Raw genomic sequence first — 23,851 nt, forward strand, 5'->3', positions numbered from 1 at the left:
TGTGGTTTATTTCATAATAAACATATCTTGAGGATCAAATGCCTAAACTATTGTATCGTTACTATTTAATATTCTGTACTAATATTGTAAACACAACGTACAAATTTTTAGAAAGCAAAATCGAATAGGCAATGTTGCCATATGGTATAGGTATCTTTGCCAGTTTTGTTTTCGATATTGATAATCTTGATACACGTATTTTTTTAAAAAATCAATTTTATTTATACACTCTGATATATATATTGTAATGTGTGACCCAAGGCACTTGCACAATACAAGCACTTATAATGTAACGCACGGTAGAATTAAGAGATTATTATTAAAGCACGCACTGAAGCAACAGTCTTGTCTTATTTGGGCCTGCATTACCACATGGCGACCCTGCCAGTCGGTGTGCGCGCGACGCCACCATGCGCGTGCACCGGCTGGGCACCGAAATTAGAAATATAAAAATTTGAAAATGGAGAATTTAAAATTGAATGTTTTTTTAAATGATCCACTGTATGAGAATGAGAACTATGGAATAAATAATTTAAATAATATCAGGCTATGGAAAAAATATGGACATGACATATAAAAAAAGGAAGAAAAAATTCGTCATAATACGTCACTTAAATAAAATTTTATATAATTCCTGAAGAAGATTACAGGCGGCGAAAAATGGGGCGTCATAACTATAAAATAATATGGAATCATAGAAGATATTAAAAAGTGTAAAGTGTTTTCCGAAGTTTTTCTAAAATTGTGTTTTTTTATGTGCAGACAAGTTTTGGACCGTACACATGAGTGAACATTTTAAATTAGAGACTGGTAAAAATTAAGGTGTTTTAGACATAACACTAATTGTAATTTTTTTAACGGTGTCCAGATATAAATTTGGTTAATTTATTTTGTAACACAACTATTTTTTTCTTGTATTGACTGCATTATTTGACCTGACTGTTGACTTTACTTCGCACAGTGACTTCGCATGGTTTTATATTAAAATGTGTTTTTTCAGCTTAATTTTTTTTTTACAAAATACATAGGATTACAAGGCCATCTGAGTACATGCTGTAATGAAATCTTGGTCCAGTGTAAGCAGTAATTTAGGTATGTAATTTTGACTCTGAATTTTGATTTTTTTTCAATATTAATTAATTGATTTTAGGTAGGTATCTTTTAACTTAAAGCGATGCTTTAAGAATTTGCGATAGTTATTAATTTATTTCTAGAGTTCAATTCAGTAATTATTTATTTGAAAAGATTTTCGAAAATCGGTGATTTTCGTTACGAGTCATTTTTTAGAAATTATAGATTTCAGTTCTTAAATTTACTCTCATTTACAGTTTGTCTAACTTTTAAACTTAATAGTGGTAGTAGTTTTCATTTATTTTACAAAATTATTAGTAGGAAAGTACTATTTTATAGCAGTAAAAGTTCAGATAAGTTTATAACTTGGATTTTAGATTTTATTAAAAGCATTTTTTAACATAGAAATCATTCTTTAGGTATGATATTAGGTATCAAGAACTTTGTGTTGCAACTTTTTGCCGATGACCAAAGTAAACAGGTCATATGAAACACAAAAGAAACGCTGATACGAACCTTTGCGATTTGTATCACAATACAATAATTGCTATTGAATTAGAGAACAATAGGTACTCGGACAATGATAAAATATTATATCTAATTGATAACTAAGCAACTTAATTGTTTTCAGATTTGTTTAATTTGATAACTTAGCAACTTTATTCAGTATCTTCTTATTTTGATTTATAATATAAAAAGTTTTGGCAAATGTAAATATGTGACGTATTGAATATCGTCGATGATGAATGGTAGCAGAATATATGACGTTTTATAGGCTAATGAGTACTTGAACACGATTTAGGAGTTCATATGGATTTTACGTAGAAAATTTCCGCATAATGGATGCGAGGTGTATTAAATGAATGTAATTAATGATTTTTTCCGGAATTTGAATGATGAGAATGGTTAATTTTTTTTGCAGAAGACGTTGGGGTTTGTTTTGAATATGAAGTGAATTGAAAGAGTGAAATGATTTGGTTAGGAGTTGAATGATGAGAATGTATTTTTTTTAGCAGAAGACGTTGGGGTTTGTTTTATTTAAAGAGAATGTAAGGTTTGGTTTGGTATGCATACGCAGTTGGAAAGAGATTGCAAAGTATTAATATAAATGTGAGGATGATAAATATTGTAAGTTACCGGCCCATCTCTTGATCATGTTGTACGCTAGTTCGTCTGCGTGAAAGACTGGAGCAAAAGGTACAAAAGTAATGAAAATAATATAATATGATGAATGAAATAATGGCATTTTGGGAATGGTATTATGGAATTGGAAAGGATTTGGTATTTGGATGGATTGGAAAGGTATAAAATATTTGTGAAAGGATATGGAATGAAAACTATTGAAGATAGGTTGTGTTACTAGATAACACATGGCAAGATATATTTTTTCTTTGAAATAGGAATGGGAAAGTGTTAATAAGTTTATCGATTTTAACTTTATCAAAGTGGACGGACTGATCACCCGAACATTATGGCATACTTAGTTAATAATCGATACAACTATTTTTTTATATAAGTTGTTGTGCTTCTGAATGTATACTCGCCTTTTATCTCGATCATGATGTACAGTAGTTGTCTTCGTGAGAGTAATTGTGCATAGGAGTATAAATGAGTATTAAATGAAAATATTAAAAAGTTACATAACGAAGCGGTTATGAATAAAATAATAATAATATGAATGAAAGAGGTTATGCCATAATTATGGTTATAATAATATGATGAAATTAATACAAATATGACTTGTGTAGGTAATAATATAATAGCGCGCGCACACGAACTCGGATGATGACAGACCTAGGAAGAAATAAAAAAAATGATGTGACTTATTAAATAGCTGGCCAGCATTTAACACAATTAAATGAATTAAAAATGACTTCTACCCGGACTTGACCTTAATTGTTTTTTTATTTTTTTACTGTGTATTTTTTTAACTTTATGTTTTACTTTGGGTATTTTCATCGTTTAGAAAAAAAAAATTGTACTTAGTTTTAATTTTTTTTTTTCAAGTGCCCTGGGAGGTGTAATGTGTGACCCAAGGCACTTGCACAATACAAGCACTTATAATGTAACGCACGGTAGAATTAAGAGATTATTATTAAAGCACGCACTGAAGCAACAGTCTTGTCTTATTTGGGCCTGCATTACCACAATATACTGTCTGTCGCAACATTCATATTTTAATGGTTCATAAAGCGTTCTGGTTCAAAATGCACTACGACTTGTCAACACTTGTGCAAAGTGGCAAAGTTGCCAGATTTGACGGTACATACATACATACATACATACATACATACATACATACATACATACATACATACATACATACATACATACATACATACATACATACATACATACATACATACATACATACATACATACATACATACATACATACATACATACATACATACATACATACATACATACATACATACATACACGTGGAGAACAAAAGTTATTTGTTACTTTGTTTTTTTAAAAGAGTGAACCGTACTTTTGACATGACGGTTAACACGTAGGACGTAGGTGCAGCAAATATGGCGAGTGAGTTCTCAAAATGTATGCATTATAAGCCGGAGTGTATCGTGTCTCGTCAAGTAATAAGGCTATGGTCCAACAGTGCGCGGCGTCGCCGACGCGGCGCGTGTCGCCCGACGCGGACGACCGCTACGACAGGTTCGAGCACGCGAGCGCGCCCGCCGCCGCCATGACCACCTCACACTACGAGGTGAGTGAATAAAGCAAAACAACAAATACGTTTTCAGTTATTATACAATATAGAGACGCAACGCTCATATTGTATGTGTACATCAGCGACGCCTACACTACACACACTACACACACTACACACACTACACACACTACACACACTACACACACTACTACACATGCGCGCAAAATAGAATTACTGTTTTATTTACTTTTTAGACAAGACAACGAAGTGACCCTTAGATTCTTCCGAAGGTTAGATTTTTTCTTTCGAGGTACAGAACCCTAAAAATGACGGCCCTTTACCGGGATCGGTTGGTATATTATAAGTTATAACTTAACCGAGTTTATTATGGTCCTCTACGATGTCCGCGACTTGGGCCGTGAAAAGCTAGCAGACAGACAGACAGACCGACAGACAGACAGACAGACCTTCGCATTTATAATATCGGTATGGATGGATGTGTACTTATTTATATAATAACGTTATTTATATAAATAGTTTGTTGTGACGTTTCAGCCGCGCTCGCCGCGCTCGCCGGACGCGGCCATGCGCCACTCGGTGTCGGCGCACAGCGTCAAAGTGAGTCCCGCTCTACCATAGCTTTAGTCTCTCATCATCCTCATCATCATCATCATCAACGTTCGTTTGATTTTTTAACATAATAATAATTAAAGATATTCTTTAGTAAATTACGAGAGCCAAAACACGATTGCCACAATTTGGCTCGATACAAAAAAATCGCGAAGTTTTCTCAAAATACGCATTTTTTACACGACCATTAGGAGAAAAACCTTCAATAAATTTTCGTATTTACGTTCAACGTTTAATACACTAAGGGATTACGGTACTATTTTATGGTAACAGAGCACATAGAATGTTGTATACAAATAAATATAAAAAGCGTGCAACAAACTAGCGTTCGGGCGGCTTACACTACCGCTCCGCGTCTTATTCCGCCAGTCCTCAGTTGGCCAGCCTACACCCATGTCGTGCTGAGAGGAGAGCCGTGCTCGGTAGTGCGCCGGCGACGCGTCGATCATGACGATGAGGAAGTAACCATGGTTTGTCTGTGGCAGGAGTACTCGTACGGAGTGAACGGCGACTGGCGCCACGCGCTGCCCTCCCCCCACCACGACCACAGCAGCGAGCGAGGAGACAGGTGACTATATACCGCCGTGTGTCCGTCCGTCCGTCCGTCCGTCAGCGGGCTGTGTCTCGTGAGCCGTAATACGTAGACAGTTCAAAATGGCTGCTAAGAAAAATAAAATAATAATAAGTGTTATTTCTTATACGATTATACGGAACCTTTGGTGTGCGTGTCTGACTCGCACTCGACCGGTTGTTAGTACGCGACTGTTCAAAATATCCGAGGCCGAGGCGACGTCGGCGAGATACGTGGCCTGTAGAGGCACAGAGGAGGAAATGGAGGGAGGCCTTTGCCCACGCGTGGGACAGTGCAGGCTGATTTAGATTTAGATTACATGTACTAAGTCAGTTTGTAAGATAACATGAAATACATTTCTAATTATTCATATTTTAGAAGTGAGACATTCTCAGTGCGAGGCGACTGGGAGCGGGACAGGGACAGGGAGCGGGACAGCGCGCGGGACAGGGACAGAGAGTACCCGTCGGCCGTCATGGCGGAACATCGCGGGTTTACACGACGACCTGTCGCGAGGGTGAGTCGATGTAGTACGATTGAAGGACCAACCAACCAACAAACGCACTTTCACATTCATAATAGAGTGTAATACGTTTGCATTGCAGAACTCGAACCTGCTATCCGCCGTGCTGTGCCTGGTCAAGGAGCTGGACTACCCCAGCCTCGAGGTAGCGGAGATGGCTGTCAGGTATGTACCCACTGCGTCGACAGCCTCCTTACATTGCAGAACTCGAACCTGCTATCCGCCGTGCTGTGCCTGGTCAAGGAGCTGGACTACCCCAGCCTCGAGGTAGCGGAGATGGCTGTCAGGTATGTACCCACTGCGTCGACAGCCTCCTTACATTGCAGAACTCGAACCTGCTATCCGCCGTGCTGTGCCTGGTCAAGGAGCTGGACTACCCCAGCCTCGAGGTAGCGGAGATGGCTGTCAGGTATGTACCCACTGCGTCGCCAGCCTCCTTACATTGCAGAACTCGAACCTGCTATCCGCCGTGCTGTGCCTGGTCAAGGAGCTGGACTACCCCAGCCTCGAGGTAGCGGAGATGGCTGTCAGGTATGTACCCACTGCGTCGCCAGCCTCCTTACATTGCAGAACTCGAACCTGCTATCCGCCGTGCTGTGCCTGGTCAAGGAGCTGGACTACCCCAGCCTCGAGGTAGCGGAGATGGCTGTCAGGTATGTACCCACTGCGTCGCCAGCCTCCTTACATTGCAGAACTCGAACCTGCTATCCGCCGTGCTGTGCCTGGTCAAGGAGCTGGACTACCCCAGCCTCGAGGTAGCGGAGATGGCTGTCAGGTATGTACCCACTGCGTCGCCAGCCTCCTTACATTGCAGAACTCGAACCTGCTATCCGCCGTGCTGTGCCTGGTCAAGGAGCTGGACTACCCCAGCCTCGAGGTAGCGGAGATGGCTGTCAGGTATGTACCCACTGCGTCGCCAGCCTCCTTACATTGCAGAACTCGAACCTGCTATCCGCCGTGCTGTGCCTGGTCAAGGAGCTGGACTACCCCAGCCTCGAGGTAGCGGAGATGGCTGTCAGGTATGTACCCACTGCGTCGCCAGCCTCCTTACATTGCAGAACTCGAACCTGCTATCCGCCGTGCTGTGCCTGGTCAAGGAGCTGGACTACCCCAGCCTCGAGGTAGCGGAGATGGCTGTCAGGTATGTACCCACTGCGTCGCCAGCCTCCTTACATTGCAGAACTCGAACCTGCTATCCGCCGTGCTGTGCCTGGTCAAGGAGCTGGACTACCCCAGCCTCGAGGTAGCGGAGATGGCTGTCAGGTATGTACCCACTGCGTCGCCAGCCTCCTTACATTGCAGAACTCGAACCTGCTATCCGCCGTGCTGTGCCTGGTCAAGGAGCTGGACTACCCCAGCCTCGAGGTAGCGGAGATGGCTGTCAGGTATGTACCCACTGCGTCGCCAGCCTCCTTACATTGCAGAACTCGAACCTGCTATCCGCCGTGCTGTGCCTGGTCAAGGAGCTGGACTACCCCAGCCTCGAGGTAGCGGAGATGGCTGTCAGGTAATGTGCCTATTTCCTTGACATGGTTCCCTACCTTCCGTACCCTGTAACTACTTGATTGTGACAGACAGACAGTCTGTGGAACTGGAACGTGGAACGCCACGAGGAAGGGGTATGATTTGAGCAGTGTGTGTATAGTTACACACGTATAGTCCGCGACAAGTTGAGATGGCAAGCGGGGTATGTGGCGACTGGCGGAGGGACGCCCCGCACTCCCGCACGTCACGATTGCTATTATAGGTACTATTGTTATTTAATTATTACACTCTAAAGTTACATTAATTGACAGATGTCGAATGGACGAGCTGGCCAACACCCACTGACAGCAAGCCGACGCCGAGTAGACGGCGCCCCCCCCCATCCCCCCCGCAAGTACAACAATGTCGCCGATTCTATTGTCTCTCTCTAAACTAAATTTAGACTATCTGCATCTTTTTCTTTTTAATATTGCTAAAACGGGACGGAACATGAATTTTACATTGAATGGTGCATGCTAAACAACAGGCTCGCGACTGGCAGCTAGTCACGAGGTTTGACAGCTCTCAATTAAATTTAAAACTGTCAAACTACGTCTGTCCTTTTCATATTACATTAGTAAAAAGAGGATGCGAATACTCCAAAATTTAGTTGTGCTCAAAAACAGTACCATTGATACTCGAAATTAAAGGAAAATATGACTTATTAATGTGCTGACAGAGTACATTTTACCACACAAATTACTGTTACGTCGTTCTGCAGAGTAGAAACTATTGTAATTCGTATATTGAAAGATCACACAAACTTGGAAAAGTTAAAGGAAATATGACTTATTGAATTTGAAATAGAATGCATCTTACTATGAATAATACTAACAGACTATGAAATGAGTGTGCAATACGCCTACTATACAGAAGAAACGAATCGAAACGAAACGGTCCTAATAATTTCATCTCACTCACACACTATACACGGTATAGCGTTAAAGTGAGAGCGAGTGACTACGCCGTTCGCTTTTCGATTCGTTTCTTTATTGGCACACGTTATAATAGTTTTATTTTCATTCCATTGCGCTAAAATCGATTTTTGCGTCGCGTAAAATATGAAGCATTTAAAAGTAAAATAAATGAAATATGTAATATTATTCTAAACTTGCATTAATATTGAAACTAAATATTTAACACTTTAATTTGATAAGGTTGTAAATTTCCAGTGTATTTAAAAGTTATAATCGTAATATGAACGATATTGAACCGTACTTGTTTACAAATAAGGTGGTATTTCCTTTGAAGTAACACGTCAGAGACACATTAGACGATATCAAACCTTAATGCTGACAACATAAAGACGTTCTTGCATTGATGGCGAGTTTAGTGATATAAAGTGTTAGTGTATGAATGTGTCCTTGTCACACAATACATAGTAGCAACGTGTGTGAAAGAGACAGCATTGTGTGATTATTGAATTGAATGTTTTAAGATTGTTTCTTACTTTAAATTGTTGATAATGAAATGTTGGTGTTGCGTTTGGGCAAATGTTTGACGTTGGCGAACCGATGTGTGGAAGTTAGATAGTTAGTATTGGCCCAATTAAACAAGCGCTTAAAGCAATTAAAACTCAATTTTTATTCATTAACTAGATTAATAATTAGATATTTTTATGTAACATTTTCTTTATTTAGTACATTAAAAATTAAGTAAGTATAGTACACGACAGATCTAGATGGCACGCGCCCGCACACGCGCCCGCACACGCGCCCGCACACCCGCCCGCACACGCGCCCGCACACCCGCTCGCACAGCGCCCGCGCTAACCCGGTGCGAGTGACGTGCGGTGTGCGGGCGTCCTCTTGCCTCATACCCCGATTGCCATCTCCATCTGTCGCGTGCTATATCTATTTGCTTGCAATATATTACGTGTAGACGCTCTGTTATTGGCTTGCGTTATAATGAAATAGAAGCTTTAATAATATTAAAGTAGTTTTTAGCTCAAGTTATAAGTACATGATGTAATAAAGTAGCTTAGCAAAAAAATTTGGCAAAAATTTGTTCAAAGTTTAACCAGTGATATGTAATTCATCATTTGAGCCTATAACTCGAAAAAAATTAAAGCTCAACCTATCACCTCTCTTTAATCTGTCATCCGCATCTGCAAATGCGGAACATTCGCATTAAGTCAGACATCCGCATCCGCAAATGCGGAACATTCGCATTAAGTCAGACATCCGCATCCGCTGATGTCAAAGTATTGGCATCTGCAACAACCCTGGTTATTTTGTTGAAAATGGCCATACAATTATTGTTGACAAACAACGATACGTAGTAACTTAGCGGCATATTATACATATATACATATATACATATATAGAGCACATGTCACTCTCCAGGTCTGTATCTATACCCATGCAAAAAATCACGTCAATCCGTTGCACCGTTGCGACGTGATTGAAGGACAAACCAACAAACAAACTGAGTTTGCACATTTCCACAAACTCGATATTACTAACTAACTTCGATAGGTTAGATAACTAGGCAATGGATATAGGATTTGGGTTTTTAAAAATCCTGTGGAAATTCTTGGATTTTCCGGACTAAAAAGTAAACCTGTGTCCTTCCCCGGGATGTAAGCTGACTCTGTACCAAATTTCATCAAAATCGATTTAATTGTTGGGCCGTGAAACGCTAGCAGACAGACAGACAGACAGACTCACTTTCGCATTTATAATATTGGTATGGATAGTATGGATTGTTGATTTATGCAATTATTATTAATTTGATGTAATTAATTGATTTATTATTGTTTATATAAATTTAGTATGAGTATGGTAATGTTATGGTTTTATATGAACCGTTTTTGTTGCACATAATCATGTATTGTCGATATTGTGATCTGTTTTGTTTGAAGTAGAACTTTATAAGTTAGTGGGGACATGGCTGGATATTATGTTTACATATTAGCATCTCGTTTTTGGAATATAAATATTTATTTGAAATTATTAATCATTGATAAAAAAAACGATTTACATTTTAAAGGTAGGATAATATTTTTTTTTATTCAAAAATATATTATTTTGTTGAACTCATTTTTAGTGCAAACTGAATGGATACCGAGCTGTTACCATGTAACTAATCGTCTCGATGTTAGTGTAGTGAGTTATTGCTTGACACGCAGACATACAGACACACATGGAATGTAACTGTATGTAGATAACAAATACTCCAATGTTATGCTAACAGGAAAAAAACAACCGAAGTATAGTCCGTACAAAATGACTGCACACGCGCCATTTTAAATCTATAGGTCAACTGTCGTGTCAAAAGTACGGTTTACCTTTAAAATAAGGACTAAAATGGTACTTTTGACGTGACAATTGACACAAAGCTAAAACAATTGACATAAAGTTAAAATGGCGCATGAGAAGTCATTTTGTATGCATAATAGGTATTTCATATTTAGTATAAAACATGTAATTTGATGTTATATAATATAACACCAAATTACAAATGTATAACATGTTTGTAAATTACAACTATTGCACATAGATGAAAATAAAATAACAGTACAATTTACATTACATATGTATAATGCTAATTGCTATACCTAATATTACAAATTGGATGCTATGTTATATAACAAAACTGTTCAATGTTATACTTTGATAACATCAAATTAAACATGAATAACTCGTCTGTAAATTAGACCAAAACATAGAAGGAAATGAAATAACATTGTAATGTATAGGTTAGGTTAGTGTGCTATATTATAGATTGGAATGTGTTGTGTTATGTAACAAACTGTGTTTTGTAAATTTTAGTTAGTCTGAACTCGCCTTTAGTCCTGTATTCAAAAATATGCTTTAATAAAGAAATAGGAATATGTATAATAATGTAATTTTGTGAATAATTTAACAATCATATCCAATAATACATATTCCTGCTAATTAAATATGCAACTTTAAGATCTGCCTATGTATGTGTAGTTGTCACTAAATATAATATTATTATGTACACTATTTTTGCACATGTAGGATTGCAGAAGCTAGCTTATAGCTAATATTATGATATTTGTATGTACAATGTATAATGTAGCCCAAAATGTCCATTTAGTACATAAATGTAATAAAATCAGAATTAATTAAAATAGAACAAATGAATGAGCAAAGTATATTTTATAAAAGTGGAAACATTGGGGTTTGACAGATTTCGTTGTATAGTCTGTACAAAATGAATTTTCACGCTGTATAGTGTATGGGTCAAAATGTCTAGTGAAAAAGAATGGTTCACCTTTAAAATAAGGACTAAAATCGCACTTTTGACATGACGATTGACACAAAGTTAAAATGACGCGTGAGAAGTCATTTTGTGTAAGATATAAGTAAATAAATTGTAATACATATTGTATGGATTAATGAATAATACAATTAACTTGCCCACACACACTACTCTGCAGTTTCATTTCTAACTCATTGTTTACATTTTATAAAACCACTGTCAACTTTCCCTCTTGGAACTTACTTTATTGGACAAAGAGTTTTTTTTAATATAAAAATGGCGAAAAGTATGAATGTGAGAATGGATAAGAGTATAGTTACTTCAGGACTTTATTAAGCTCAAAAGAGCTCGTCGCATTTTTAATTAAACGACATGTTTTGACATTAGCTAAATGTTTGTTTGAATCACAGGCTTGCATAGTCTAGAGCCGTCTAGACAAAATGTATTCTGTGCGTCTAGAGCTAATGTCATGTGAATGAGTCAATGAATCAGTTCCTGTTCCTACCTTACTTCTCTATTTTGGATCGAGCTCGCACTAGCAACGTCAAAAAGAAGCATTACAAAACAAGTAAATAATTACTAAAATGAAATAAGTACTTAAACATTGGTATAATAGCGCTTTGAAAAGGGGTTTCAGATTATGATTTACCTACGTAAATTTGTTTTTTATTAAGTAATTAGGTGTTCTTAAATGTTACGAAACAATTTACAGCAAGTTATACCATACGACTCATAATCTGTGACACGTTTCTAATGTTACCCGTAGCTACTTAAACAACAGAATTGGTGGTTCATTAAAGGTTCATACCAATATGTTATTGTACTCCCAGCACTTTTTTCATAAAAATGTAGCACTGAAAACATCAAAAACTGTTTAATTAAAATTCAAGAAAAATCATACTTTATGAGGTTCAAAAAGGCTAGAATCCGGAGCCGTAAAGTCAGTTGGAAAACAAATCATACTCTTAGGTGCAAAGGGTGACCAGACTCAGCAGGATCCTGCGATTTTAGTAGGATACAGCTCCTAACTTAGGGCTTAGCAGATTTCGTCATAGTTTTAAAATCATGGCAGTTTTTGTCAGCAGGATCTAGTAAACTTTAGCAAAAATTTAGCGTGATTTACCTTTTATTGAATTTAACTTAGTCAATCACATAAGAAACGTGTAGAAACTTCTACCTACAATATTGTATTAGATAGATAATTTTCAATTTTTCTTAATAATATTATTCCTGCCAACTCTAGAAATATAATATTATTGTCTCTTTCATTCGAGTTGCTGTTTGCAGCTATAGGTAAATCTTTGAAGTCTTGAGTAGTTATTGTTCTGTATGCGCAAGTGCAATAAAGAACTGACGGAACTAAAACATGGCCTTGACTTCCTTACTGTACTCGACAAATAAGCGCGCGAGCATGTTGCACCGAACAGACAATGCCCGCATTTCCCGCTCCATGTCAAGGTCGTCCTTGCGATCGTCAGTGATAATGTGATCAAGGTATTTGAACTGCCTAACAACCTGAACCGCTGTTTCGTATAAAAATATTTCTGCACCTCTCTCCGGACCCTTCCCGCTTTAAAAATAAGCATTTCAGTCTTCCAGACAATTATTGTACTTCAGTTCTTGACATAACTCTCATAGATTGACAGACGTAACGAATTTAAGTGTTGTTTTTTATATATTTCCATACAAAATAGAGGTAGGTAACTTGTTGGCATAATTTTTTTAGCATTTTTTCAAAACAGTTGAGGAATTTTAATCTGGTCACCCTGATTTCCATCGGTGCCGTGGATAGAATAGCGCATAGACAATTTCCTTTCGCTTCTGACATTTGTGTATTCGCGTGTTATTTTAGGTTAGATTTTAATTTTTTATGTTTTTCGAATCGTATTTTGTGTTCATTCACTGTAAATATTTCTTAAAAGATTACTTTATTCCAGATAAACAAAATGCAAAACGACGCCGGTGAGTTCGTTGACTTGTACTGCCCGAGGAAATGGTGAGTGTTTTTGCACTGCAATGGGTTTAATTCATTGTTTTACGTCTAAATTCATCGTAATTTAAGTGTTTCTATTACTCATAAGTTAAGGGTAACTTAAAATGTTGTCTAAAAACGGAGTAACTTAATGATTTTACTTAAGTTACATATGTTTTTGTTATTACTTGTATAGGTTATTTCAGGTTTTGCCTGAGGCCTTTGAATTACGAAAAATCAATACAAAATCATTGCTTTTATTACAATTAGTTCACCTGTTGTTGTTAAAGTAAAAACAAAGCAATTAGTAGCACTGACTTGGTGCTGTCTTACAGGATGATTACCAGTAGCTGATATGTGCGGAATAGCTCCTTTAGCTGTGTTAGCTCCTCTTATCGTTGTATACCATGTGTGTGCAGCTCGGCCAGCAACCGGCTGATCCACGCCAAGGACCACGCGTCGGTGCAGCTGGTGATCGCGGACGTGGACCCCGCCACGGGCCGCGCCTCCGACGCCAGCAAGATGTACGTGGTGTGCGGCGCCATCCGCCGCATGGGCGAGTCGGACGACTGCATCGTGCGCCTCACCAAGAAGGACGGCATCCTGGCCAAGTGAGTACTATGACGTCACTGGGTGTCTGATGCCAGCAACATATGTGATGGTGAGTCTTTATGGAAGCTGTATAATGACGTATGGGCGTCGGACACTATGCCTCACCAAGAAGGATGGAATGATGACTAAGTGAGTATATACTGTTCTTGCTAGGGTTGAATGTTAAATAAGCTGTGATAGCTTAGTGCTTAATACATGAACTCCTTAGGTGTTGGGGTTTGGTCCCAGGCACACACTAACTATTCAGTCATTTGTTTTAATATCCTATAATCACCTATATATACACGTATGTATGCCTACTACAGGAACCCACTGTCAAAGTTCAAGTATCTAACTCCAGAACTGACTGACTGGCCATTGATACATCAGTCATTAAGTTAGGACAATACAACCTATATTATGTAGACTAGTGCTAGTAATGTTAACAAGCGACATTTTGTTTGTTTCAGGAACTATTGATGCAGTTCTAAGAAGCTTTACGTTATAAGAAAAACAATAAAAAAATCATAAAAGTTACACTTTGTTTTATTTAATTACATTCCAAAATATATAAGTGTAAGACTAAAAAGCTAAAAACAATATATTTTCAAGAGTATATAATATTGTACGTGTGCATCCGGGTGTCACAGTGTTACACACGGGGGTGTTACACACGGGGTGTGACTCAACGGGAATAGCCCCTGCTGGCCGTCTCCTGCTGCTGGTAATCTGAAACAAGAGAGGTTTTACTTTGATTAAGATATTTCACCTTTCAACTACATCAGGAAGGAAGATTGCGGGGAGCGGGGACTTCACACATCTATAGAGCGCATTTTGACTAAGCTCAATATTTGAAAACGACAATATTTGTCTTGTCTGTATGTATGTATTGGCACCATCACAGGGTTATTCCCGTTGAGACACACCCCCGTGTGTAACGCTCAACGGGAATTTTTAAAAATAGTTGTCCTGTTGAGTCACACCTACATATTGCGTGTGTAACAAGCTGAATGTGCACTTTTCCGGGGTGTCATTTATTTTCAAATCCAAGATGGCGGACAAGGATTTTTACAAAAAATAGACATGGGTGTCGTTTTCAGGGTTCTCGAGGATGCTGATTTTGATGATGACATTTATTTTCTAATCCAAGATGGCGGAAGGGGATTTTTTTACAAAAAATAGACATGGGTGTCGTTTTCAGGGTTCTCGAGGATGCTGATTTTGATGATGACATTTATTTTCTAATCCAAGATGGCGGAAGGGGATTTTTTTTCAAAAAATAGACATGGGTGTCGTTTTCAGGGTTTTCAAGGATGCTGATTTTGATATTAGACATGAGTGTCATCACACGACACTCATGTCTAATATTTTGTAAAAAGTTCACATCTGCCATCTTGGATTTGAAAATAAATGTCAGCATCCTCGAAAACCATGAAAACGACACCTATGTCCATTTTTTGTAAAAAAATCCTTGTCCGCCATCTTGGATTTGAAAATAAATGACATCCCGGAAAAGTGCACATTCAGTTAACACTTGTTACACACGCAATATGTAGGTGTGACTCAACGGGAATTTTTAAAAACAATTGTCCCATTGAGGAACAGTGTGACTCGAACGAGACAACTATTTTCAAAAATTCCCGTTGAGTAACAGTGTTACACACGAGGGTGTTACTCAAAGGGATGTCCAATACGGGTTAAGTCCGCCAGGAGGCCACTCTGACATCCCTCGCTGTCGGTCGGAGTCCAATCTCCAGCACACGTACCGACTGTGACGGTCCCAACTCCCAACACCGACGTCACGTGTGAACATGGCTGCTCACACTGGAAGGCCAGACACAGTTGTGTTGTACCTCTGCATCGTGCCGGCACTCCGTTGAGCCGCTGGTCGCCGGTGGTCACCGCCCGCCGCCGCCGCAGCCGGGCCGGCCGCCGGGCGGGGGGCGGCAGATGGTGCGCTTCTTGCACGCCTGCGCGGCCGCCGCCAGCCACGCCGCCAGCCACGCCACCAGCCCCCAGAACCGCAGCGACACCAGCCCCTGAACACACACCCACCATCATATCGACACATTGCGCACGGGGTTCCTCTCCGACATCTCTGTCGATCGAGGATTCAAACTTCGATCCCTTCGGAGTTATGTGCGTTTTAAGTAATTAAATTAAGTACTTAAACCCTTTAACGGTGAAGGAAAACATCGCGAGGAACCTGGACCAGGACCAGGACCAGGACTTGAAAGCCTGAGGGTTCTCCATAATGTTCTCAAGTGTGAGTGAATGTCACTCTAAGCCAGCGTGGTAGACTATGGCCTAACCTGAAAGGAGACCCGTGCTAATATTTCAAAGCAATAGTGTGTCTCTGCTAACTTTTCATGGCGCATCCGTTGAGCCGATGTTGACGACAATTGGCACAGGTTCCTTACTGCCTACTGCCTACTGCCTACTGCCTACTGCCTAGGTACCTACCTACAGTTCGCATCACGGGGAATGACAACGGCTACTCTTGGGTCTGGACAATCAAAGTTCCCATGGTTCCCATTTTTAAAACCCTAAATCCACTAGTACGACGTTGCGAGCATCATCTAGATTGTAGATAAATAGGTAGGTGATCGTTCATAAATCGTGTCAGTCACCATCGTCAGCCAGCAGCAGTTGCCGCTCGTGCAGCAGCGCGTCACGTCACCAGTACTTGGGCTTGCAGCCGCCCGGACAGCGCGGCGGACGACACGACGCCTTGCGCTTGCAGGCCAGCGCGCTCACCACCTGCGGGGAGCGGCATTAGTAGCTCGGTAACTAGCGGCACAAGCTGTTCGACGTATGCGTGTGCCTCCGCGCTGACGCTGTATACCCACTATGGGAAGCTGCGACATGTCTTCTCGCCAAAACATTCGTCAGTGCTTGAAGACCAAAGTCTTGGAACAGTGCGTGTTGTAGCGCGGTGATTGTTGCAAAAACCTACAAGCTTTGACCCTCAGTAGTCAGTACAGATGCTCCTCGAGTAAGCATAATGATCAAGTCCGGGACACAGGAACAGCTCGGGATCTAGGGGAGGAGAGGGGAGGACTAAGGTTCGTGCCACTTAACACTTTAAAAAAATCTCATGAGATATTGCCCCTGTGTGGCAAATTGGGTATCACTTTATTATCATTATTTGTAGTAATTTTGTGAAAAAATCATGAAAAAGTGAAAATCTGCCAATCCGCAATTTGCCAGCGTGGTAGACTATGGCAAAATCCTTCTCATTCTGAGAGGAGACTCGTGAGGCGTCATGATCATGATGAGTGATGTATGAACAGACGACGTGTGTAGTCACACCCGCACAGCCCCCGCGCTAAGCCGGTGCGGGATAGCGCGGGTGGCGTGGCGTGGGGGGGAGGCCCCCGCTGGCCATCTGGCGCTGTCGCGTGCTACAGAAGGTACCTGGACGAGGAGAGCCAGCAGCCACCACAGCGCCAACTCACTCCTCGTCATAGTTGTACTGCGCAGGAGTATCTGTTACTATCTTCTGGTTCTACTTCTGATACTGGAACGGAGCTACATGGTGTGTTTGTGAATATTTACGAGCGATTTGGTTTGTGTGAATGTGACGTGACGGAAAATTTCTTTTGTTCTTCTGTCACGTCAGTTTTTCGACTCGACGAATTCCTGCCAGCAGTCGTGACGTCACGCAGCCACACTAGCGGCGATATAAAACCTGCGTTACTGATAATAAGTAGGTACGTGCCAGACCTTCGTTATTTTGTAAAAGCTGAAAGTATCTCTGCGTATTGTTTGTTAAGTTTTACAATTTAAGGGTGTCTGGCAGGGGGTTGCCACGACACTGTCTGGCAGGGGGTTGCCACGACACTGTCTGGCAGGGGGTTGCCACGACACTGTCTGGCAGGGGGTTGCCACGACACTGTCTGGCAGGGGGTTGCCACGACACTGTCTGGCAGGGGGTTGCCACGACACTGTCTGGCACGGGGTTGCCACGACACTGTCTGGCAGGGGGTTGCCACGACACTGTCTGGCAGGGGGTTGCCACGACACTGTCTGGCAGGGGGTTGCCACGACACTGTCTGGCAGGGGGTTGCCACGACACTGTCTGGCAGGGGGTTGCCACGACACTGTCTGGCAGGGGGTTTCCACGACACTGTCTGGCAGGGGGTTGCCACGACACTGTCTGGCAGGGGGTTGCCACGACACTGTCTGGCAGGGGGTTGCCACGACACTGTCTGGCAGGGGGTTGCCACGACACTGTCTGGCAATGCATGACGTGATTTCTAATACTAAGTATTCCGAAGAAAGTATTATAAAACAATTTTGCCTTTATACGTTGACGTAATTTTTTTTACACTTTTACTAGGTACCCTGTTATCTCCCAAAGCCCCCACGATCCAAACAAACGTTCTCCCCAGTGTCGACGACAAGACGCAGGGGAACTTTCAGCTTTTATAAAATAACGAAGGTCTGGCACGCGCTGGCTCTCGCTATGTAGTTCCTAGATAAATTAATAGCAATTTGTTATACCTACTTATGTGTTAGAATTTGGATGGAACAATACCTAGATCTTGTTAAATACTAACTTTTTAGAGACGAGTCTGGATCGAATCATAGATAATATCGGATCTGGATTAAGTCCGAACCTTGTCCGAACGACCTTTGATGCAACAATGACGGCACGTCACTCAGACAACGGCACGTAGGAACGTGTAAAATATTTTATTCACAATAATTATAGTAAACTTTTAGAAGTACCTACCTCGGTAGTTGACAATCGTCAGTCGTCACCTACTGTGGGTACCACTGAGCACTGGTTCGGATGGTATTTCTACCGACAAGAACCAGCAACTCGGCGGTCGCTCTCTTCAAATGTCCAATTTACAATAATGAGGTCGGTAGGTATCTAAGTCATCTTGAAATGTGTTTGCACTTTGCAGTCTCCCGCGGATACTGGAGCGAGGGAGAGAGCGACACGCGAGAGTGAGTTCCGACGGCATGTCCGCCACGTCCGCCGCGTCCGCCGCGTCCGCCGCGCGCGCCGACATCATCGACCTGGACCGCTACATGCGCCACAGCGTGCGCCGCGCCGACACACGACACGCACGGTGAGCACGCGCCGACACACGCCACGCACGGCGAGCACGCGCCGAAACACGCCACGCACGGCGAGCACGCGCCGACGCACGACACGCACGGCGAGCACGCGCCGACACACGCCACGCACGGTACACACACTCTCACAAACACATCGCGGGACGTCCACGGGAAACTGAGGACTGAATTTTTAGGGTTCCGTACCTCCAGAGCGAGACTCTTATAACTTCTTTGTATGCATGTTTTGTCCATCTGTCTGTCGTGTGACGTGTCTGTCAAGAAAACCTACAAGTAGGGTACTTCCCGTTGAGCTAGAATCATGAGAGGCTGGTAGCAATGTTTATATTTTGATAAATTCAAAATACTTAGAGGCGAAATCGCCGACCACACTTGTATTTTAAAATTAGCTGATGCCGGCGACTTCGTCCGCGTGGATTAAGGATTTTTAAAAATCCCGTCGGAACTCTTTGATTTTCCGGGATAAAAAGTAACCTATGTTCATCCCCGGGATGTAAGCTAACTCTGTCTTTCAATAAAATCGAATAAACTGTTGGGACGTGAAAAACTAGCAGACAGACAGACAGACACATTTTCGCATTCAAAGTAGAGTTATTTATTCAAAATATAATGTACCTACCTATACATAAACATATTGTTATTTTATTCTTATTGATCGTCAGAATTGTTACATTTGTAAGATGATAATTAATTACGTTAACTTAAAACTAAAGCTACGAGGGTTCCAAACGCGCCCGAACAGTTCGCAACAAACCCCGATGTTTACTGAACCGCATTTATAATATTAGTTTGTATTTATGGTTTAGCGAGCGGTTGGTGGTGGACGCGGGCGGCGTGGGCGGCGTGGGCGGCGTGGGCGGCTTGGGCGACGTGGTCGACGTGGGCGGCGTGGGCGACGTGGGCACGGCGTCGCCCGGCAAGCGGTACTGGCACGACTCTGGTCTCTCCGACAGCAGCTTCGCGAAGAGGAGGCGAGCGCCGCACAGGTGAGCTGGTGAGCTGGTGAGCTGGTGAGCTGGTGAGCTGGTGAGCTGGTGAGCTGGTGAGCTGGTGAGCTGGTGAGCTGGTGAGCTGGTGAGCTGGTGAGCTGGTGAGCTGGTGAGCTGGTGAGCTGGTGAGCTGGTGAGCTAGTGAGCTGGTGAGCTGGTGAGCTGGTGAGCTGGTGAGCTGGTGAGCTGGTGAGCTAGTGAGCTGGTGAGCTGGTGAGCTGGTGAGCTGGTGAGCTGGTGAGCTGGTGAGCTGGTGAGCTGGTGAGCTGGTGAGCTGGTGAGCTGGTGAGCTGGTGAGCTGGTGAGCTGGTGAGCTGGTGAGCTGGTGAGCTAGTGAGCTGGTGAGCTGGTGAGCTGGTGAGCTGGTGAGCTGGTGAGCTGGTGACAGACGGACGATCAAACATCCATAGAGAAGTTATGTCTTGAGTAACTGAGGCGTGCTTCACCGGTGAAGTCTTCCTCCCTGTTTCGTTCCATGAGGTCTGAGGTCTGAGGTCTGAGGTCTGAGGTCTGAGGTCTGAGGTCTGAGGTCTGAGGTCTGAGAGTCGTCCGCACCTAATGTTCTCAATTCCCGATACAGAAAATCGATTCGATTCGATTTTAGAAAAACAAAGGGATTTAGTTGTGTGCAGACGGGCGGGCGAGGGTCGCGCACGCGCGCCGGGCGCGTGCCGGCCGCGCTCCTCCGTGCGGCAGCTGCGTGCCGCGTGCGAGCAGGCGCTGCGCGACCAGCAGCTGCAGATCCGCCGCGTGGCCGAGCTGTGCCAGATGCTGGTGCAGCCGCCCGCCCAGGCCCCGCCGCCCGCCCAGGCCTTGTGCGTGCAGAACATGTACGACATCGTGCACCACACGACGAGGAACTTCGGACAGAACGTCTGTCCCCGCCGGAGGCTGCAGGCGGAGACCAGCACCAGCTCCAGCAGCTCCGGAGGTGACAGAAGGAAAGATAAGCATCGGGTGAACAATCCTCATTTACCAACTCTGCTATTTTTATTACGAGACTATTTTAATCCCCTATTTTCCCCCCTTAGGGGTTGAATTGGCAAAAATCCTTTCTTAGCGGATGTCTACATCATAATCTAGCTACCTGCATGCCAAATTTCACACCGATCCGCCCAGTAATTTGAGCTGTGCGTTGATAGATCAGTCAGTTAGTCAGTCAGTCATTATACTTATCTACATATTCAGAATTGAATACACGACACAAGCCGCTGCCCTTCGCCAGCGGCGTCACGTCACACGTCACGTTACGTCACGTCACGTCACATAGTGTCGCCGGTGTCACGTGCCCATGACTGTAGTCCCCGGACCCCGGACCCCGGACCCCGGACCCCGGACCCCGGACCCCGGACCCCGGACCTCGGCTACCAAACATTGCTGTTGAGCAATGCGAGACTAAAGAAGTTTCGCTTCAAACAATGCGGTGTCAACGTCGGCGCTGCGCATGTGGGCGAGGACTGACGGTGGAGTGGTGTGCACTGTGCAGACGGAGTCGTGCAACACCTACCACATCATCATCCACAAGCTGGACGAGCTGGGCCGCCTGCTGGCCGCGCGCCGCGCCGTCGTGCCCGCCGCGCCCGTCGTGCCCGCCGCGCCCGCCGCGCCCGCCGCACCCGAGCAGCACGTCGCCGCGGATAGCACTGTACAAGTATGCTGCCAGAACTCCACTAAACTAAACAGTGACCTCATGACGTCACCCCCCTGGCCCCCTCCACAAGCCGGGCACAGTAATGCAATACGTGCTTTTCAAGTACAAATACCGTATCGAGTGGCGGTGGCGGGACCACGCGCTGGTGGCGGGACCACGCGCTGGTGGCGTGACCACGCGCTGGTGGCGTGACCATTGTTATGTGACAGTTCTCCATGCTGAGCTATTTAGCGTTCTACATTCGACCGCCGGCGACCTGACGAGCCCGGTGCCCGCTCTGGCGCTGCTCGCTTGGTAGCTGTAGACTGCACGGTGACGCCTCCATGGTGCCCTAGCGAAACATAGGCCTCCAGTTCACGCGCGATGTGCAGGTGGTGTACACGCGACGCGGCGGCGCGCAGAGTGCGGCGCCGCGCGTGCACGCACTAGACATCGCGCCGCGAGTCGAGCCGCCCGGGGACCACGCCGACAGGTGGACGCTGCTCATATAATTTTTATTATCCATACTAATATTATTATAAATGCGAAAGTCTGTCTGTCTGCTAGCTTTTCTCGGCAGAACAGTTTAACCAATTTAGATGAAATTTGGTACAGAGTGAGCTAACATCCCAGGGAAAGACATAGGCTACTTTTTATCCTGGAAAAGCACACACAGGAGTTTTCACAGGATTTATGAAAAACCTAAATTCACGCGGGCATCATCTAGTTATATATAAGTATCTATGCGAAAATGTGTCTATCTGTTACAGTTTTGCAGTTCATCCGTTTAACCAATCTGGACGGAAGGTACGGAGATAAGAATATCACAAATTCAGCCAATCACAACAATCGAGATTGTAATAATGATTGATGCAGATTTTACGAAATCGCTCGCGGGGTTTTCCTTCATCGTTAAAGCGAGTTTTAATGACTTAAAATCGCACAAAACTCCGAAAAGTTAGAGTTGCGTGCCCGGGATCGAACTCCCGACCTCCGATCAGGAGGCGGACGTCCTAACCACTAGGATTCGACAGCTCTCAATTACAACTAGATGACAGTATTTAAATAAAGTCGGACATTACGTAAACGACAGGACCGACGATGGGTTGATGATGACGATGAATGTATTAGTGACGTCATTCGGCAGCACTGGCGCCGGCTGTTGGAGCGGCAGCAGGTCGTCGGCGCCGCACCAGGGGGCACGCGCCAAGCACACGGACAACCCTCTGCATGTTAGTATCATAGGTGCCTTCGAGTCACCACTCACCACTCACCACTCACCACTCACCACTCACCACTCACCACTCACCACTCACCACTCACCACTCACCACTCACCACTCACCACTCACCACTCACCACTCACCACTCACCACTCACCACTCACCACTCACCACTCACCACTCACCACTCACCACTCACCACTCACCACTCACCACTCACCACTCACCACTCACCACTCACCACTCACCACTCACCACTCACCACTCACCACTCACCACTCACCACTCACCACTCACCAGTGGCAAGCACTCGCCACCAATGGTTCCTACATCACTAACAAACAGTACAAGTCAACACGACGCTATAAATGTTATGTACAGTTGTACGCGCAAGCGAAACGTCCGCGAGCGCTGCACGCCAGCACGCGGCGGCGCCCCACGCCCAGCGCGGCGCCCGACAAGCTCGACGACAAGCTCGACGACAAGATCGACGACAGAGCGAGCCGCTCGGCGTGCGCGCTGTGCCGCGGCTGCTGGCGCGCGCTGCGCCGCACGGTCACGCAGCTGCTCGGAGCTTGCTACTGATACTTACTATATGATACGCGCTAATAAATACGTTCTCTTTATATATAAAAATATGTAATGTTTTATTTCCTATACCTGACGTAGTGGTGAGCCCAACAGTCTTTTTCTTTTGGTTCTGGATTCGATTTCCGACGGGGGATAATTGTGATTTCCAAAATGTCCCTAGTCTGGTCTTTTAGGTTTTTTGTTTTTGTAAATGAAACTAGGTACTGTTTGGTAGACTTATTGTCCCCGCCTTTTGTTAACTTACTGTCTTCATCAAATGATAGCAAAACTAAAATTAAGACTTCAAACAATATTATGCTTAAAATTACTTTAAAATGATTTGCTGTTACCTGTAGTTGAGAAGTTCCGTACTCCATCTCTGAAACTGCTTAATAAATCTTAGCAATATTAATAAACACATCTGAAACTATAACCATTGTAAACAAAATAAAGAGGGTTTGACCACCGGTTTGACGGTGTTTACAAAAGCATAAGTTACAAAAAGGCTCTGTAACGGCTCTTGAAGTAAAAGCACCTTTAATTCCTTAACCCATGTATTG

The 23,851-nt window shown here is 43.4% G+C and overlaps 2 protein-coding genes and 1 long non-coding RNA gene across 4 annotated transcripts in view; all 3 read left to right on the forward strand.

Annotated features, from left to right (window-relative positions):
- LOC117994537 (uncharacterized) overlaps positions 1-5,771 on the forward strand; it is a 33,116-nt gene extending 27,345 nt beyond the window's left edge. Inside the window, exons 9-13 of the mRNA XM_069507978.1 lie at positions 3,695-3,802; positions 4,304-4,366; positions 4,864-4,946; positions 5,328-5,466; positions 5,555-5,771. Of these exons, the coding sequence (XP_069364079.1) occupies positions 3,695-3,802; positions 4,304-4,366; positions 4,864-4,946; positions 5,328-5,466; positions 5,555-5,743 (582 nt within the window). The 3' untranslated portion in view covers positions 5,744-5,771. The remainder of the gene's footprint in view (positions 1-3,694; positions 3,803-4,303; positions 4,367-4,863; positions 4,947-5,327; positions 5,467-5,554) is intronic.
- LOC138404326 (uncharacterized) overlaps positions 1-11,396 on the forward strand; it is a 79,665-nt gene extending 68,269 nt beyond the window's left edge. The window contains exon 2 of the long non-coding RNA XR_011238327.1: positions 8,936-11,396. This is a non-coding gene — a long non-coding RNA (uncharacterized lncRNA). The remainder of the gene's footprint in view (positions 1-8,935) is intronic.
- Positions 11,397-12,972: 1,576 nt separating this feature from the next.
- On the forward strand, positions 12,973-14,326 carry RpS21 (ribosomal protein S21). Of its 2 annotated transcripts, none has more exons than XM_034982470.2 (4): positions 12,973-13,078; positions 13,164-13,222; positions 13,618-13,809; positions 14,260-14,326. In XM_034982470.2, exons 2-4 carry the CDS (start codon positions 13,173-13,175, stop codon positions 14,267-14,269), a joined length of 252 nt encoding a protein of 83 aa, XP_034838361.1. In that variant the 5' UTR covers positions 12,973-13,078; positions 13,164-13,172; the 3' UTR covers positions 14,270-14,326. The 2 variants fall into 2 exon arrangements, with proteins under 2 accessions (XP_034838361.1, XP_034838362.1); XM_034982471.2 differs by having other exon boundaries at positions 13,003-13,078; positions 13,149-13,222.
- The last annotated feature ends 9,525 nt before the right edge of the window (positions 14,327-23,851 follow it).

The sequence above is a fragment of the Maniola hyperantus genome, chromosome 27 (genome assembly GCF_902806685.2).
Source record: "Maniola hyperantus chromosome 27, iAphHyp1.2, whole genome shotgun sequence".
In the NCBI taxonomy this organism is placed as follows: Eukaryota; Metazoa; Arthropoda; class Insecta; order Lepidoptera; family Nymphalidae; genus Maniola; species Maniola hyperantus.

Bases quoted from the DNA above. Each gene is read 5' to 3' on its own strand.
- RpS21 (XM_034982470.2), top strand. From the start codon at position 13,173: ATGCAAAACGACGCCGGTGAGTTCGTTGACTTGTACTGCCCGAGGAAA. The intron at 13,223-13,617 runs GTGAGTGTTTTT...ATGTGTGTGCAG, and splicing joins TTGTACTGCCCGAGGAAATG to CTCGGCCAGCAACCGGCTGA.